At 31.5% G+C, this 17,633-nt stretch overlaps 2 protein-coding genes and 1 non-coding gene across 3 annotated transcripts; 1 reads left to right on the plus strand and 2 right to left on the minus strand.

The window, feature by feature from the left end:
- Positions 1-953: 953 nt before the first annotated feature.
- Positions 954-2,129, plus strand: LOC107642101 (uncharacterized). Its single transcript, XM_016345419.3, has 2 exons — positions 954-1,270; positions 1,592-2,129. Exons 1-2 carry the CDS (start codon positions 1,039-1,041, stop codon positions 1,819-1,821), a joined length of 462 nt encoding a protein of 153 aa, XP_016200905.1. The 5' UTR covers positions 954-1,038; the 3' UTR covers positions 1,822-2,129.
- Positions 2,130-3,611: 1,482 nt separating this feature from the next.
- Positions 3,612-3,692, minus strand: TRNAL-CAG (transfer RNA leucine (anticodon CAG)). Its single transcript has one exon. It is a non-coding gene; the product is annotated as a tRNA-Leu (tRNA).
- Positions 3,693-7,824: 4,132 nt separating this feature from the next.
- Positions 7,825-9,812, minus strand: LOC107642102 (reticulon-like protein B9). The gene is made up of 5 exons (XM_016345420.3): positions 9,694-9,812; positions 9,243-9,423; positions 8,637-8,778; positions 8,455-8,524; positions 7,825-8,241 (listed from the first exon to the last, which is right to left on the minus strand). Exons 1-5 carry the CDS (start codon positions 9,788-9,790, stop codon positions 8,072-8,074), a joined length of 660 nt encoding a protein of 219 aa, XP_016200906.1. The 5' UTR covers positions 9,791-9,812; the 3' UTR covers positions 7,825-8,071.
- Between the last annotated feature and the right edge of the window lie 7,821 nt (positions 9,813-17,633).

Genomic DNA, 17,633 nt, shown 5'->3' on the forward strand with positions numbered 1-17,633 from the left:
TGAGATTGGGTTTGTTGATAAATACACAACATCTGCTGTATACTGGCATCATCAGTGATGGGCATTATTTGAAACTGTATTAGCCCACCAAATACTTGCACATGACTTCTGTATAAAAGATCGCTCAACCTTTTCAAAATGTGGCTTTGAATGTTATTACAAAGCCTATTTTGCAACTCGACAAAACTCATGGTACATGGAATAGCAAATGACAACGAACATTCACAAACAAAAGTCATTCCTTCATGTAAGTTTGATATAACCTCATCGTTATAATGTACTCGCAAATTTGCAATATTTTCCATAACTTCAACCTCACCTAATTCGACTTTTTTGACACACCTAACTGCCAAAAAAACTAAGAACTACAATATATGTACAAGAAAGAAGAATATGATGAGTAGAAGTGGAGTGAGGCCATTTGGGCGAGCATTGTTTCGTATTTATAGAGAGGCCTCTTGATTAAAATATTTTTTTTCACAAAACACAACCTGTATCTTTTGTTTTCCAAAAAAATAATCTGACACCACAAAAAACACAGCCTGCGTTTTGCATTTTCCAAAAAAAAGCTGACATACAAGTATACAACACAAAACACAAGCTATGTTTTGTTATTACAAAAAAAAAAATACTGCCCATCACAAAACACAGGCTGTGTTTGGGCTAAAACAAAATAAAAAAAATTGAAAACTATGCAAAACACAAAACGCAGCCTGCGTTTATTTTGTTTTCTGAACCAAAAAAAAAAATAATGAGCCAAAAATAAATCGTAGCTTATGTTTTAAGCCTGACATCATAGTAGAGAAAAATTTATTCATATATCCATTTCATTGAACAACACCAACATTCATTTCATAACCAAAAAAAAAAATGAGCCCATAAACTATATATTACTATTAATGAATATTTGTTATTCTTTAAAAACGTACAAATAATTTTATTGTTCATTAATTTATTATTTTTAATATTGGAGGTAGTTAATCTTTAAATTTAATTAACTTTTCTGTGCAAGTTCCTCTGTTCTGTTCTGAAACAGCCATGAAGGGAGCACTGTTCAGAAACTTGTCTCTGTTCACGCGCCATCTTCGTCTTTCTCCTTTCAATGCGACTCCTCCTTCATCATCCTTCTCTCTTTCCTTAGCCGCTTCAACCGCACTATGCACCAGGTTCTTCTCTTCTAGTTCCAGAAACACCGTTTCGGATCAACCTAATTTCTCTCACACCCACAACAAGAACGATCCCATCGATGTCGAGGACATTAGCAACGAAGGTAACACTGCTAAACTCATCTTGGGATTCCCCCATTTTAAGATTAAATTTCGTTCTTTTTTATGCGTGTGCTTCAGGTGTTTGATATAATGCCTCACTGAAAGTAAGTATCTAATATATATATTTACAGTAAATATTATTTGGAAAAGAGAAGTTCATTGTATCTTATACGAAGTTTTGAACAGGTTTGATTTGTATGAGTATGACTATATATGGGAGCTAAATTATATGCAGGGATGAAGTTCTTTTTGATCTTTTGAGTATTGTTGTATATAAGCTGAAAGTTTTAGTCTTTTTGTTTTGTTTTGTTGTGGGGTTGAAGAGCTGAAGAGGCGTGTGGCAAGGCTTCGAGAGGGTGATGACGAGGCTATACCTTCTTTGTTTGAGGCTATACTGCAGAGGTCTTTAGCCGGCAAGCCTATAGAGGATGACCCAGAGTTGATGAGGGACATTTTGGGGAAGGGGACAGATTCAGAAGTTGAAGATGAAGATGAAGATGATGATTATTCTGATTGGGAGGAAAGTAGTGACATTGATGATGATGGTAAATGAATGAATGAGCTTTCTATTGCCAATGGCACTCAACATTTTCAAGTCAACCGTGGATTGAATGTTGTATAAGAGTTACAACAAATAAGGGTTTCACCGTTTCAGTGCTACATTGATGGAAAAGTTTGGAACCTTTTGATTTGTCTCAACAATGAAAATATACAAGATAGAGTTGTGTCATTTTATTCATTTTGCAAATCAGCCACAAAAAATCTTCTCTTTTGTTATATGATTATGATTTGTCCTTTATTGTGTAATCTTCCTATAACTATATCCTGATTCTACTAATACGATACTTAATATTGAACCAATTACTCATTTAGCTACAACCTATAAGATGTCTTTAGGGAAAAGGGGTAACGGATCCACGATATAATATATAATATCCATGTAAAAAAAAAATGAAGAAAAGCATGCTTGAATTGTGGTTCTGCTATGGTATGGTGTGGTGTGGTGTGAAATTAACGATGCAGAATTGAAGATGCCTTGCTTCTGTTTGAGGTCATCCTCCTTCTGCAGCCTTGCGTTGATCTTCCTTGAATTGAATAACTTAATTTTCAATAGTTTCAGAATATTGTTTATAAATAGTAAAAGTGAAGAATCTGCACCATAGAGTAAACAAGTGAATTCTGCAAAATCTTTGGACCCCAAAGATCTGGTCCCAGAAACTCTGCACAGGACGTAAAGCATTCGATTCTCTGTTTCACACACTCAATTTTTAAATTGTGTGCACTGTGCACAACATCTATTGGTGTCAAGAATCGAATGGATAGAATAGGAAGCAAAAGAATTTTTTGTTCCACTTTTGCCTCTAATCTCTCCACTTACTTAGACTTTACAGTATGCTAAATTGGAATGTGAAAAGCATCCTTGGAAACAAAGATTCGTATCTGATGAAAAAGGGAGATGGTGAAGGTCTGAAGGACACAACAACTGAAAAATCAAATCATAAACCTTATGCACACAAGATTTACATGCAGGTGCTTCATCGAAGTCACGAAGTGCATCATTTTCAATTACATTTGATGGTGAATTCATGCCTTTAAGCAAAGATGGGTAGCAAACTTGCCCTTCAAGAAAAGAGAAAAAGGTTTACATTTCTCAACAGGAGGAGGCAGAGCCATGACTCTGTTGATCATCATGCAAGCCATGCCAACCCCAAGAAACAAGAAGAAGAAGGCATCAAACCCAAAGAAAAATTGATTGAATTCCTGTGTAGCTGTTGCTTTCTTTGTGTGTGTTGTCCACTGGCAGCTGTGTGTTGCTGCTGCATCAAGATACCATGCAGATTCTGTCACAAAGCGCTACAGCATGTTTGGCGGTGGGCTTCTTCTTGTGGAACAAAGAGAAGGGTTTTCGCCGAGTATTCTTCCTTTTCCGACATTGATTCTGATGTCGCGTCTGGTAAGGTTAAGGCTAGTATTCATGGAACATAGTTTACTAGAAATTAAAGCCAGTAACGGTAACTATTTCTTGTGGTTAGATTACAAGTATTTTATTTAGAGATAGTTTGATATGCATTATGCAAAACAGTATGAAAGAACTAAGGTAACTATGTTAAATAAACAGATTTCATTTTGCTTAGTGCACCTTCATTTTTTTAGTGCAAGAATAATCTAATGATTTTTCCATTTATTAGTTGACGTAGGTATATTGAATATAAGATACAGTCCAAAAAGAATAAAACGTTGTTCGAAGACATGTATGGTGATAGCTTTGTTGAAGATTAATGATCTACATGTTTAAAATATTCTGGGTATTAAACTTTTTGTTTAAACTAAGAAAAAGAAAAATGTCAAGAATGGGATTCGAACCCATGCCCTTTCGGACCAGTACCTGAAACTGGCGCCTTAGACCAACTCGGCCATCTTGACTTTTAAACATCGGATGAAATATTCTTTTAAATAACCGCACATAAGATCTTTACTTTCTATTTTCCATTGTGCATGTTTTTTTCAGAAACATAATGATATACAAATTATTCATGAATATTTGTTTATAAACTAAGAACTTTTTTTTTTTTCCATTTTGGAGGGAGAGGTAGGATGGAGAATTATTAGTATATAAACTAAGCGTGTTGTTTTAAGATAAGTTACAAAAATGTGATGCTATAATTTTAATTAATTTGTTTTATATTTTTAAATAACATCGTGTTAAAAAAACTATTGAATAATGAATACTCCATTATTATGCACATATATATATTCCTTAAGCAAGCTTGCACTTAATTGATTAGGAAATAAAAGATCAATGTCTTAGAGAAACAAGCAACATGATGCCAACTTGCATTGCCAAGGATAGATTGTCAACTAAAAAAAAGGGTGTAACTTTGAACTTCTGATTGGATCAAAATGTTTCTAACTCAACTAGACATTGCAAAAACTCTTCTCCTTAATTAACATTATTAGTGGCATTTATTCCTAAGACTCATTTACCTTATAGCAATAAGCTGCTCATAATGTAATAAGAAACTAATTAACATTGTACAATAATACTAAAAATCCACTTCAATGTGAGGATTCTGTGTGATCCGTATAGATTTGTGGAAGAATATTGAAGTAAGTTCTCTTCTCTTCTCTTCTTCTCATGCACCGCAGCCTGCGCCGCATTCGGCGCCGCATCCGGCTCCATAAGGTTCCGGATCTGCTGCTGCAGCTGTTCTATCTTTTGAGACACCATCAGCACAAGAAAAGATCATAGCTGAAATGATGCACAAGGCAAACAACATCACCCACAATATTGAATATGCATTATTACCAAAGAAACCATTTTGAGTTGCATATTCCAAGTTGTTCACTTCTCTCCATAGATTCCTCACCATCTCTACCACCTCTTAATAACTATGAGTCTATGACTCTTATTGATGTGCTCTAGAGGACAGGCCTTTATGATCTTTTCCGATTGATAGCATAGCTCATCTTCATACCTTCTTATATAAGCAACAAAGTCAATGTTTTAAAGAAAAGATATAAAGTAAACCCTAATCTTTCTTATTTTATTTTTTTAAATAAATACACCGCTAAAGTCCGAAACTGATTTTTAAATAGCTTTTTAATCGGTGTAATTTATTAAAATGGTTGTCTGGAGTAATATAAAAACGATGAAAAAATAAAGTCTGTTTTTCGCAACTTGTAAAAAATCAAAAAACAACCACATATAACAAAATATATATATATATATATATGCTAGTTGTTCTTTAATTTTTAGTTTTTAATCAATTTTTTTTAAAATATATTATTATTTAATTAATATACTTATTTTCACATATTAATTATTTAAAAAATCAAAAAAGTTACCTATTTTTTATTTTTTCTCTTTACTACCTGCAAAATGTAGAAAAAGACAAAAAAAAATGATTTTCGCAACATGTAAAAATTAAAGAGAGACAACACATGAAACAAGTTACAACATGCAAAAAAGTGTGACATATATCCTTGTAATACACCTTGCATACTCATTTGGCGAAATTCATCAATTTTAAATCCATATTCAACTTTTAAACTGTAGCCAATAAAATTTAAAAGTGATATATTCATAATTTTTTATTCGATAAATTTTGTCCCCTTTTTTTTTTGTCTTATCTTGTATATGTATATACTAAGTAATAAATTAATCAATGTTATATTTTAATTATATAGATAAATATCAAAAATATTATTTGTATATAAAATTAATCACTAAAATTAATCACTAATATATTTGTGTATAATTATATATGTTGTTTAATTTATTGAAAATATATATTTATATTTCAATATGTATTTCATACTAAAAGCTGATTTTTGTGACTAATTTTAATGTATACCTAATATAATTGGATAAATATATTATTTTCAAATCTTGAAAGATATTTTATTTCTCCATATTTATTTTATAAGAATGCTATTGAGGGTTTATATATTTGTGCATGCTTTTGAAGACGTTTTCAAATTTTTTTGCAACCCTACAAAAAAGCACACATGATATTGACAGAACTATTGCTCCTTTAGATTGTGGTGTGTCACTGCTCTTTGTCATGAAAATTAAATTTGTGGGAGATAACATGACCTGCACTCAGTCATATTTTGGTGACAGCCAAATCTCATGTTCCCAATGTGACTCCTCTTGTCACTTCCAATTATCAAATTGGCATAATCAATGTTTTCTGTTGCATACTACTAATTATTCTTTGGTGTTGGACATGGGGGAGGCTGTAACTATTTCTGTTTTCAGCATATAGCAATTGAGAAGAAAAAAAAGTTGTAATTATTTGGGGTTAGTTAGTGGCTGCTACTAGCATCAGCCTTTTAGACTATGAAAAACTATATAATAAAGAACATTATTTGGGGATCCACTTATAGTTTAGTGGAGCATGGATAACAACAATGAGGTGTTTGATATTGGTTGTTCTAAGCAAAATGCAAATATGAATCCTATGCTTCATTGATTTTTTTTTTTTAATTGTTGATTTTGCTCCACATGTTATGTTTCCAATTCAGCATCAACAAGCACTACCACTTAAATTATTGATATTTAGGTCAAAATACAATTTCGCTTAGAGAAAGGTTGGGTGCAATTTTCTTGACCCTTTCTTTCAAAGGTAATTAAGGGTCAACTTAGGTATGGGACGTTTTAATTTTTCTACTACAATTTAATTCAAGCAAACTCTTAACCATTTTCGAATTCTTAAGAATCTACTCTCAAGAAAATTCATTGATTTTTTTTCTTTTTCTCTTTTTTTTTTAAATAAATTTTTCTGTTTATTTAAAGAAAGTTTCAACATAACCTTGAATTTTTGTTCAAAGAAAATTTCAATTTCTGGCATCTATGATTGGATGTTGCATCTAGTGAGCATTTCAACATAGCTTGGCGTGAAGATTAGGTTCATTGATGAGGAAAAAGGGAAAATAAGTAATATAAGGCTAGATTATCAATATTATAACAGTTAATTTCATCTAATATTGTAATAAGTTGTCAAAAAAACTTGGTATAAAATTCACTAAAATAAGTTTACGTTGAGTTTGAATTTTGAATATTTTTATTTTTAAAAGTTTTAGATTTTTTTTTATATGTTGAATATTGACTACTATGTAATTTGTGTAACGTTGATTCTCAATATTATTTTCTTATCAATAACATTCCTTTAAAGAAGAATACAAATCCAAAGCGAAAAGTTTATCTATCACTCAACTAACAAGTTGAATTGCTATATGCAGTTTATTTTCACCTTCTAAAGTGAATTTTCTCTTTTTCCCTACTTAAACTAAACTATGTTCAACGTTACATAATAATTATGCTATTATGCTATATCATCTAGAAGCAATAGTTAGTTCTCAGTAACCAAAGGAAACAACAAACACTGAAACTTGAGGACTATTGAACTTTTTAACTTCTGATCCCAAGTAAGTCAGAATGGTAGTGGGATCCTTGTAATTCAAAGACAGCCACATGCTATTTTATTGTGCTACATATGCATGTGCCCAGCACATGTGCTAACATAGGTGTATTTTATTTGTGTTAAAAAATTCTTCTAATCTAAATTCTTTCACTTGTACTGAATTATTTTTATATGCTGTTGAAACATCTTATACCAATTATACCAATTATAAGCTAGTGCAAGTCAATTCGGTAAATAAATGTCTCTGGATATTTTTTTAATTATTTTTATATTATTATGTACTGTACTATCGCTAAATAAAAGAATTAGTCAACCAGTTTTTTCTTTAGCAATAATTAGTAAATATATTTTTTAATTTCTCTTTTTCTCCTTTTAATAATCTTTGTTCGTCCACTATTTTTTTTTTTTTTTGATGTTGGTTAAAAAAGAAATTAATTCCCTAGCAAAATCGACCAAATAAATGCATACAGAAAGCTTAAGGAATTTATTTTATTTTATTTTTTCATAATATTATTAGTGTCTTCCTATTTAGTTTTTATTTTATTTCTGTTATTGCTACACGAGAAAACATATTTAAATTCTTGAAGAAACGATACAAGACTTATCTACAAAAGAAGTGAGGGGAGCAATTATTCAAACAAGAGAGAATAAATGATTTAATTAAGGAAAACTAACAAATAAATTACAGGACTCAAATTAATTAAGGAAATCACCTCCACACACAGTCACACCACACATATAATCCGATCCAAGTGGTACCTTAGACATAAAATAAAAACTAACATCAATACATACATTTTTGGCTTTGATATTAGCGCTACATATCACCATGTAAATCTTTAATTCATTGCAAATTGCAATTAACTTCAAAACAATTTATATCCTTTTCTTTTCTTTTACTGATCCTCTTGGAATTTTGCTGAGATATCTCTTCTCAAACTGTTTGTACTTTTTCCTAAGGTCCACTATGACATTGCCAACTAGGTTGTTGATTTCTTCCTCATAACGTTCATACATAATTGGCAGTGTCAGCATGCAGAGAAAACCTTGTCAAGAATCAACCATAACAAAAAAAAAAAAAACAACTTAATCTTCAGACCAAATAAATAATAAATATAGATAAAATGAGAAAGGTCTTAGATGCGCAAAGTTTAACATGGTGCACCATACACTAGTTTATAAGGACTTATCCTAGTGTATGGTGCACCATAGCATTTTTTTCCGATATAACGAAACAATGTGAAGTAATGCTTGCTTACCAATGTATAACAGATTTACAAAGCTGAGGTAGGTTCCAATCACTGACAACATGTAGAGACTAACAATGATCTGAAATTGATAAATTTTGAGAATAGAGATTGTTGGTTTGTTACTTTTTATTGGTTGAGAATTGAGAAAATTTATATTTATAAAAGGATAAATTTAAACAATATATATATACCAGGAGAAATCTTGGAAGGTCAATTCCACTTGAAATATAATGAAGCATTGGTAATAACTGTTTGAATCCTCTGTGGAAGATTGTAGCAAGATCCTCAAACAAGTAATCCTGTAAAATAATATCTGGGATATTGGGTGCATTCCTGAAGACCAAGATCAGATATGTTTAAGTTTAACCATACCCAGGAAACTTCATAAAAAGGATATATTAACCATATTATGTTATTTAATATTTGATGAAGTAATATGAAAAAGTTTTACATATGTATTCAATCCTATATTTAATCTTAAATCAATCACCTTTTATTTAAAGAATCTTACAAACATAAACATCTAATTAGATAAATGTGTAATTTTTTTATTTATTTATTTTTTATCTTGGTGTGAAGCAATTACACTTTTATGAAATATAACAAAAATTGAGTCTTATTTTAATGATGTACTTATAGAAACAGATAATGTATAATATCACAAATTCAGAATGGGCCATTGGTAGCAAAAGTAATTCACTGTGAAACTAAGTACAAATGATAGAAAATATCTTGTAAGAGTCCATCATAGACACAAATTTGATGTAAAATTAAAGGGAAATTAAAATAATAAGTACCATTTGAAAATTTGTGCCATAGTTGACCATATGAACAGAACAAGCATAATTGTGATGGAAATGTGACAAAGCAGAGGCACCAAATTGTACTCAACAACCTCAAATAGAAACCATATCACTGTCATTCCAATCAAAATTGCAGCTGATATTTTCTTGTTCCTCCATAACAAAACATCTGCCACTGCAATTAAGTCAAATTTCCAATTTATTGTCAATGTCAACTCATTGATAATCAAAAGTCAAAGCTTCAATAAACAGCTACACATGGCTTCCAAAATATCAAGAAAGAAAAGCAAACAAAAAGAATAACGCTAGGATTTAATTTTTATGCATTGTCGATGTAAAAATTTTGCTGCAGACATTCAATCGTATATTGCGACATGTTTTGTGATCTCAAAAGATTAACAATGGATTTTTTTTCACTAAGTCAAACATGAATAAAGTTCTTCACCTTCTCTTCCTCCAAGAACTTGATGTATATCATGTTCAAAGAGCTTTCGCTTTGTTGTTGTAATTTCATTATCAGAATCAGATGGATTGTGAGCCATAATAACTCTTTGATTAGTATTATTGTTCTTGTGCTGCTATTTATTATTGATTCATGCATGAACAAAAGATTCTATCCTCAATACTAAAGTAAAGAATGACTTGGGATTCAACTTAAGGTGTTATGCCCTGAATCTTGATGAGCGTGCTATGTTATATTGGAATAATTAAAGTTTTATTAATCATAAAATTATTGTTAATGTCAAATCCATGCGCTCCAAAAGAGAATGATTTATGGCAACATATCAGTAATAATTATAACTATATATTTTTTTGGTTGCCCACCATATTCTCCAGTCCTACAGGCTAATGACCAATCCGTCATGGATTTGAGCTCCATTTAAGGGTCTGTCTGTTTTGTCGATTTTTAGCAGATCGATGGTGGTTCGATATCTAGTGGTTTGGGAGCGAAACCTACTCTTCTGTGCATGTACCAGTTTTCTAAAAGTGCATCAAAGTGTCTTTCAATTAGATGTACATCGAGATGACAAATAAATAAAGATTTATAAAAAGATAGAGAAGTTTAAAATAATCGACTTCAAAAAATAAATTGACTAAAATTGAAAGATTTGTGTTAAAAATAAAAGAAAACAATAAAATGCCTTGGATTGGGTCAAAGGGGCTTGGACGGAGAACTAAAAGTGTTGGAAAGTAAATTGAACAAGGAAGATTAAAGGAATACTTAAAAGATGAAATTGTTTGAAAAAATAAAGTTTTACAGAAATGTTATTGAAAGTTAAAAATATGGAAGGAATCCTACAGAAATGTGAGTGTGCTTGAGTGTTTTCTGAAGTAAAATTCCAACCCTAATTTCCAAAGGCTTCCTAGTATTTATAATCTACTTTTAGTAACTGACAATTAATTATAATCAATTACAATTAATTACAAATTTAAACTTTCAAATGTTTTTTTCCTTGGTAACTGTTCCCATGATTTACTCATGTGATAGAAACCTTTAACTATTCCACTACCATAACCATTCGACCTACTTTTCGAATGCCTTACTCGATTATCCATATCGAATAACTTACTCGATTAAGCCTATTCAATTAATAAGTCGCTCGAGTTCCAATCTGCGCCAACTACTTTCATCCCCACGCTTACGCGTACATCTTCTCGAGACATTGTCTTTGACTTATTTCGAATCAACTTACTTTCATCGAAAATATTTTTCAATCAACACTGTCGTTAGCTAATGAGTTGCTGCATACACAAAGCAAAATTTAAACTCCCGACACTATATATGACATCATGCATGGAAGAAGTCTGTTTAACATTTTAGCTGTGGGTTTATTTGGGAGAGTTATCTTTTAACTATTTTACAGTTCATTTAAGAGGTGCAGATTCATCACGTGAAAATTTTCAACTTTAAACCATTCAAAACGGTGGATGTTAATATAAGATAGTTTATAAGGTAATTGTTTTGTTCTTCCTATTATCTCTCTTATTTTTCTCTTATTTATCCTCTGTTCCCCTCCCCTATTATTTGAATAGTGTTCGAATTATTGAGAGTGAAAAACTTTTTATTGGATATTTGAGAGTAAATGCTATATGTAATTAGTGGAAACAAATCTATGTTATTGGAAAGTAAAAAAATCTTTGTTATTAGTTTTTTTTTCTTTTTTGTTTTTTCATATTAAAGGTAATAACCGATAATACTTAGATTTTGCACTAAACCACAAACAATAATACACAAATCTAAAAGGAGATAGACACCCAAAAAAAAAAAAATCTAGAAGGAGATTCTTTATTATTATTTTCCTATTCATCAACTTTAAATAAATCTTCTAAAACTATTCGGTTCTATCAAAGAACGTTATTGTTAAAGCTTGAAAACTCAGACGTTTTTTTAATGGTGAAAGAATGCAACGTTGAGGAAATCATATACATATAATGGAATGCATTTCCAATTGGGTTTTAGTTGTTGAGTTCAATCCTTTAATAAAATTGTGAAAGAATAGGAAAATAAAAGAATTGTGAAAGAAAAAGATGAAGAAATTTTATTGATTATTGATTGAATGAATTGTAAACTATGAAGGTAAAACTAAGTATATATAGAGTATTGGCCTACGAAAGATAAAATTAGATAAAGATAAGATATAGATAAAGATAAAGATAACTATAAGATAAGATAAAGACTAAATTATAATTTAATTTGTGTATTCTGTTGGGCTGAATTTGTGGGCCGTGAGACGTCTTTATTGTTGTCATGGGCTAAGGTGGAAGAGTGGTTTAATACGCCTCCGCAAGCTGGAGGATGAAAGATGTCAAGAACACTAAGCTTATTCAGATTAAGATGGAAGGGTTGAGGAGACAAAGGCTTGGTGAAGATGTCAGCTAGTTGCCCAGAAGAGGGAATTGGGAGAAGTTTCATCACTCCAGCTTGAGCTTTTTGTCGAACCAAGTGACAATCAACCTCTAAATGTTTGGTCCGTTCATGAAAAACCGGGTTAGCAGCAATATGAAGAGCACTCTGATTATCACAATATAAAACTGGTGGGCGAATAGGAGAGATGCGTAAAAATTGTAACACATTTATTATCCATTGAAGTTCACAAGTTGTGTTGGCAAGTGCACGATATTCTGCTTCCGTGGAAGAGCGGGCAACGGTGGTTTGTTTCTTGGTCTTCCAAGAGACTAAAGAACTGCCTAAGAAGAAACAATAACCTGTTAAAGATCACCGAGTGTCAGGACATCCGGCCCAATCAGAGTCACTGAAGCCGAGAAGCTGAATTTCTGATTCCCTTGGAAAGAAAAGTCCTTTGCCGGGACTAGTTTTCAGATATCGTAACACATGCTTGGCAGCTTGAAGATGAGATTCAGTAGGAGATGCCATGAATTGACTTAATTGTTGAGTAGCATACATGATGTCCGGTCGAGTAGTGGTGAGATAGATAAGACGGCCAACCAAACGACGATATACAAAAGGGTCGGATAGCAAGGGACTTTGGTCTTGATATAGTCTTGTGGTACTATCCATTGGAACAGAGGCAGGTTTAGCACCTAATAAACCAGAATCCTCCAAAAGATCAAGACAATATTTTCTCTGAGATAAGCAAATTCCCTTCTCTGATTGAGCAACTTCAATACCCAAAAAATATTTTAATGGGCCCAAGTCTTTAATTCGGAAGTGTTGGTGTAAAATAGACTTGATGGCAGCAAGTTCAGAAATAGAATTACCAGTGAGAACAATGTCGTCAACATAGACTAAAAGGATAGAAATTTGATCACCAATGAATTTGACAAATAAACTATAATCAGATGAGGTCTGCTGATATCCATGAGATAGCAAAAGATGAGAAAGTTTGTCATACCACATACGACTAGATTGTCGTAAACCATACAGTGACTTTAGTAGCTTACAGCATTGATTCGGTTGAGGAGATATAAATCCGGGTGGCAGAGTCATATAAACATCCTCAGAAAGATCCCCATGTAAGAAAGCATTATTGACATCCAACTGATGTATAGGCCAATGCTTCATAGAGGCCAATGCCAAAACTAATCTGATAGTGGCAGGCTTGACAACAGGGGAGAAAGTTTCCAAGAAATCAACACCTTCAGTTTGAGTGAACCCTTTAGCCACAAGGCGTGCTTTATATCGATCAACTGAACCATCAGGCTTGCGTTTGATGCGATAGACCCATTTACAGCCAACCGGCTTAACCCCTGCAGGGCAATCAACAAGACGCCAAGTTTTGTTCAGCTCAAGAGCATCCAACTCATCTTTCATAGCACTACGCCAATTAGAGTGTTGATTGGCGTCCTTAAAAGACTTTGGCTCAACGTCAGAATGTAGAGATAAAAGAAACTTTTTATGTGAAGATGAAAGAGAAGAAAAAGACATGACTGAAGATAAATGATACTTGCACTTTGAGGGAGATTGATTTGTAGAGATGAGAGAGGAATTACACAAGTAATCAGAGAGATATGCTGGAGGTCGGTGAGGCCGGTCGGAATGACGAGGATGGGGTTGCTCAGGTGGTGAAGAAGGTGACGGGGGATGAGAAGGTGATGGTGGGCTGGTGTCTAGTGTTGAAAGGGATTCGGTGGTCATGGGTTCAACTTGGTTAGGAAACGATAGTGAGGAAGAAGGAGAGGTTGTTGGAGAAAATAAAGAACTAGGTGGAGTTGGGTCAATGGGTATAGGTGAAGGTTCAACTGGAAGACTAACCGAATCTTGTTTTTGAGAAGGTGTGTTTGGCAATGTTGGGCTAAGTGTCTGGAATTGGACATTTTTTGTGACTAAGGGCAAGATCTTTTCATAAAAAATTACGTTTCTAGAAATATCAATTCTTTTATCTTCTAAAACATAAACAATATACCCTTTAAAACCAGATTGAAAGCCAATAAATACAGCCTTTTTGGCTCTTGGATCAAATTTTGATCTATTTGCCATTTGGGTAGAAACAAAACATAAGCATCCAAAAACTTTAATGTCATGATAATTTGGTGGAAGATTGAGTAAAATCTCAAATGGTGTTTTAAAATTAATTGCGGATGATGGAACTCTATTAAGTAAATAAACAGCATGTCTAACAGCATAAGACCAAAAAGATGATGGTAAATTAGATTGAAACATAAGAGCACGAGCTATATTCAAAATATGTTGATGCTTGCGTTCTACCCTTCCATTTTGTTGAGGAGTTTCAACACAACTACGTTGATGAATAATGCCCTTTGAAGCATAAAAATCAGGTAAAATAAATTCTGGTCCATTATCAGAATGAATAGTTTTGACTTTGGAGTTGAATTGTGTTTCAATTAAAGTAATAAAATTTTTTATTTGATTCTGTACTTCTCCTTTTGATTTTAATAAAGTAACCCATGTAAAGCGGCTAAAATCATCAACAATAGTAAAAAAAATATTTATGATTATGAATAGAATTTTGTCGAAACGGACCCCAAATATCAAAGTGTAATAAATCAAAACTTGCATTGGCTTTGTTAAAACTTTGAGAAAAAGAAAGTTTCTTTTGTTTAGAAAGATGACAAATGTCACAAGCCTCGTCATGATGCATAGAGATAAAAGGAAATTGTTTATGTAAATGATTAAGTCTTTGCCCAGAAAGGTGTCCTAAACGAAAATGCCATATATTGGAAGGTGTAATGGGTGGAGATTGGATGGAATTATGGAGTGTGTAGTGGATGAATTTTTACCGAAATTAGGTTCAAAGACATATAATCCCTCTCTCATTCTGGCCAAATCAATTGTCCCCAAATTGTTGCTCTGTAGAGTGCAAGAAGAAGATGAAAAAGTGAGTTCACATATGAGTGCTGAAGTAATTTTTGAAACAGAGATAATATTAAAGTTGAAATGAGGTAAATAAAGAACATCATGAAGAACCAAGGATGGTGAAAATTGAACGATGCCTTTATAAGAAACAGTAGTTCGAGAACCATTTGGTAAATGAACAATAATAGGAGAAATTTGTGTGTAAGAAATAAACCAAGACAAATTTGATGCAATGTGATCTGTGGCACCAGAATCAATGATCCAAGTATTCAAGAATGAATCTCGATTTGAAGAATTGTTAACAGTAGAAAAGGTATTGAAAGAACAAAGATAATGAGTAGTTGGACTTGGCAGAAGCTCAAGTTGGTTTGAAGGACGAGCTTCTTCATTGAAAGGAAGTGCCATGAAAGAAAAGTGTTGGGCTGACGAAAGGTCCAAAAGAGACTCCGGATGAAGTTGCTGGTGTGCCCTTTCTCCTTGATCCATGGATGTCAGCAGAGCTCAAGAGGAGCTCTGATACCATAATAAAATTGTGAAAGAATAGGAAAATAAAAGAATTGTGAAAGAAAAAGATGAAGAAATTTTATTGATTATTGATTGAATGAATTGTAAACTATGAAGGTAAAACTAAGTATATATAGAGTATTGGCCTATGAAAGATAAAATTAGATAAAGATAAGATATAGATAAAGATAACTATAAGATAAGATAAAGACTAAATTATAATTTAATTTGTGTATTCTGTTGGGTTGAATTTGTGGGCCGTGAGACGTCTTTATTGTTGTCATGGGCTAAGGTGAAAGAGTGGTTTAATATCCTTATAGTCAAGTTTGAAGTGAAGTGATAATCATGATGATGATGAATCTAGTTTTTTTTGCTTTATGACATGTGGTTGATTTTTTTTTATCACAGTATCCCTCATTCTAGCTGGACAAAGATTAATTCGTCGCGAATATGAGTTCCGTCTAAGAGTTTGTCGCTAGTTAATAAATTTTTATATATACAAAGTGAGATTCCAACCTCCAGTATTTACTTAAGCAAGCTTAGTAAACTAACTTGATTAATTTAACTTGGTTTTTTTTTTTTTTTGGATAAGCCATGACGTGGTTGATTAAGGGGGAAAAGCGCTTGTTGTTATAGTAGAATCCTCAGTCAACGGCAAATCTAAGAATAAGGAATAAATGAAGAAAAACAATCATAAAAAAAAAATCGTATTTTTGGAGTCAACTAGAACTCAATTAAAAATATACTTGCACACCATCTTCGTGAAATTGTGATTCACAATAATCATCTAGAGTAAGTGTTTGTGACTTTTTTTTATGATACCTACTTTATTGAAAAAATATAATTAGGATAAAGTATTTTTTAGTTTTTAATATTTAAGTTAAATTTTAATTTTATCTTTAATATTTAAAATGTTTAATTTTTGTCCAAAACATCTTTATTTTGTCTTATTTAATTTTTTGATTAAAAATATATTTTTTTTCCAAAAATATTCATTTTTTCTATTATCATCTTCTTCTAAATATTGGGTTTGTTTGGGTGAGTTTTTAAGAAAAAAAAAAAATTCGAGTTATATTTTTTTAAAAGATCTTATGAAAAAGTAGAAGTAATTTTATATTTGGATATCTCATGTAAAAAATTTTTTTATCTATCAATTATGTTTAGGTATAACAATATAAAAGTATTTTTTGTTTATTTATTACATGAAAAATATTTTTTTTAAAAAAAAGATGTAAATTGTAGCTTTTTAAAAAAGATATTTTTATTTTTCTAATATTTTAACTTTTACTACTAAAAATTACCAAACACGCTAAAAAATAAAGAAATTCAATAAAAATAAATTTTTTTAATAACTTAATGACGTCCAAACAAACACATTAAATAGTAGCAACAATTATAATTATAATGATAATGATATAATATTTGTAATAATTTGATAATAAAAGTAGTAAGAAATAAGAAGATAATAACAGAAAACAGTAATAATATTTTAAAATAATATTTTAATTTTTGATCAAATGATAAAAATATAACGACATAAAATATCTAAAAAATATATAAAATATTTTAAATGTTAATAACTAAATTAAAATTTAATCTAAATTTAAAAAATTAAGACAATACTCTGTACGTCCATGTGAAAATTAGGAAACTATCTCCGAGTTTCATTTGGGAGCAGTCTTATGCTAAATGCCAACATATATATATATATATATATATATATATATATATATGATGTGCAGAGACTCCAAAAAAACCACGGGCATGACGATTACAACTTCACATGATTAAACTTACATAGGAAGCCTCAAATCTCAGTCCTCGTGTCTCCTTCAATTCAATATCGCTCATGCAATAATCTTTGTCTTCATGATCTTTTCAAATGAGTAATGGTCCCATGAATATTGAGTATAAAATGGGGGAAAGTTGCGCCATCTAGTGAATGATGCTCTTCGAATGATCAAGCAGCTACTCAAGACTGCATAAAACATTTGTTTTTCTAAATTGCTTTCAATTTTCCACCTTTAATTACCACTAAAAGCAACATTATTTAGGCTGCGTTTGTTTATAGAAATATGACACTGAAATAAAAATACAGAAATACA

Source organism: Arachis ipaensis, chromosome B5, assembly GCF_059453495.1.
Source record: "Arachis ipaensis isolate K30076 ecotype BB chromosome B5, ASM5945349v1, whole genome shotgun sequence".
In the NCBI taxonomy this organism is placed as follows: domain Eukaryota; kingdom Viridiplantae; phylum Streptophyta; class Magnoliopsida; order Fabales; family Fabaceae; genus Arachis; species Arachis ipaensis.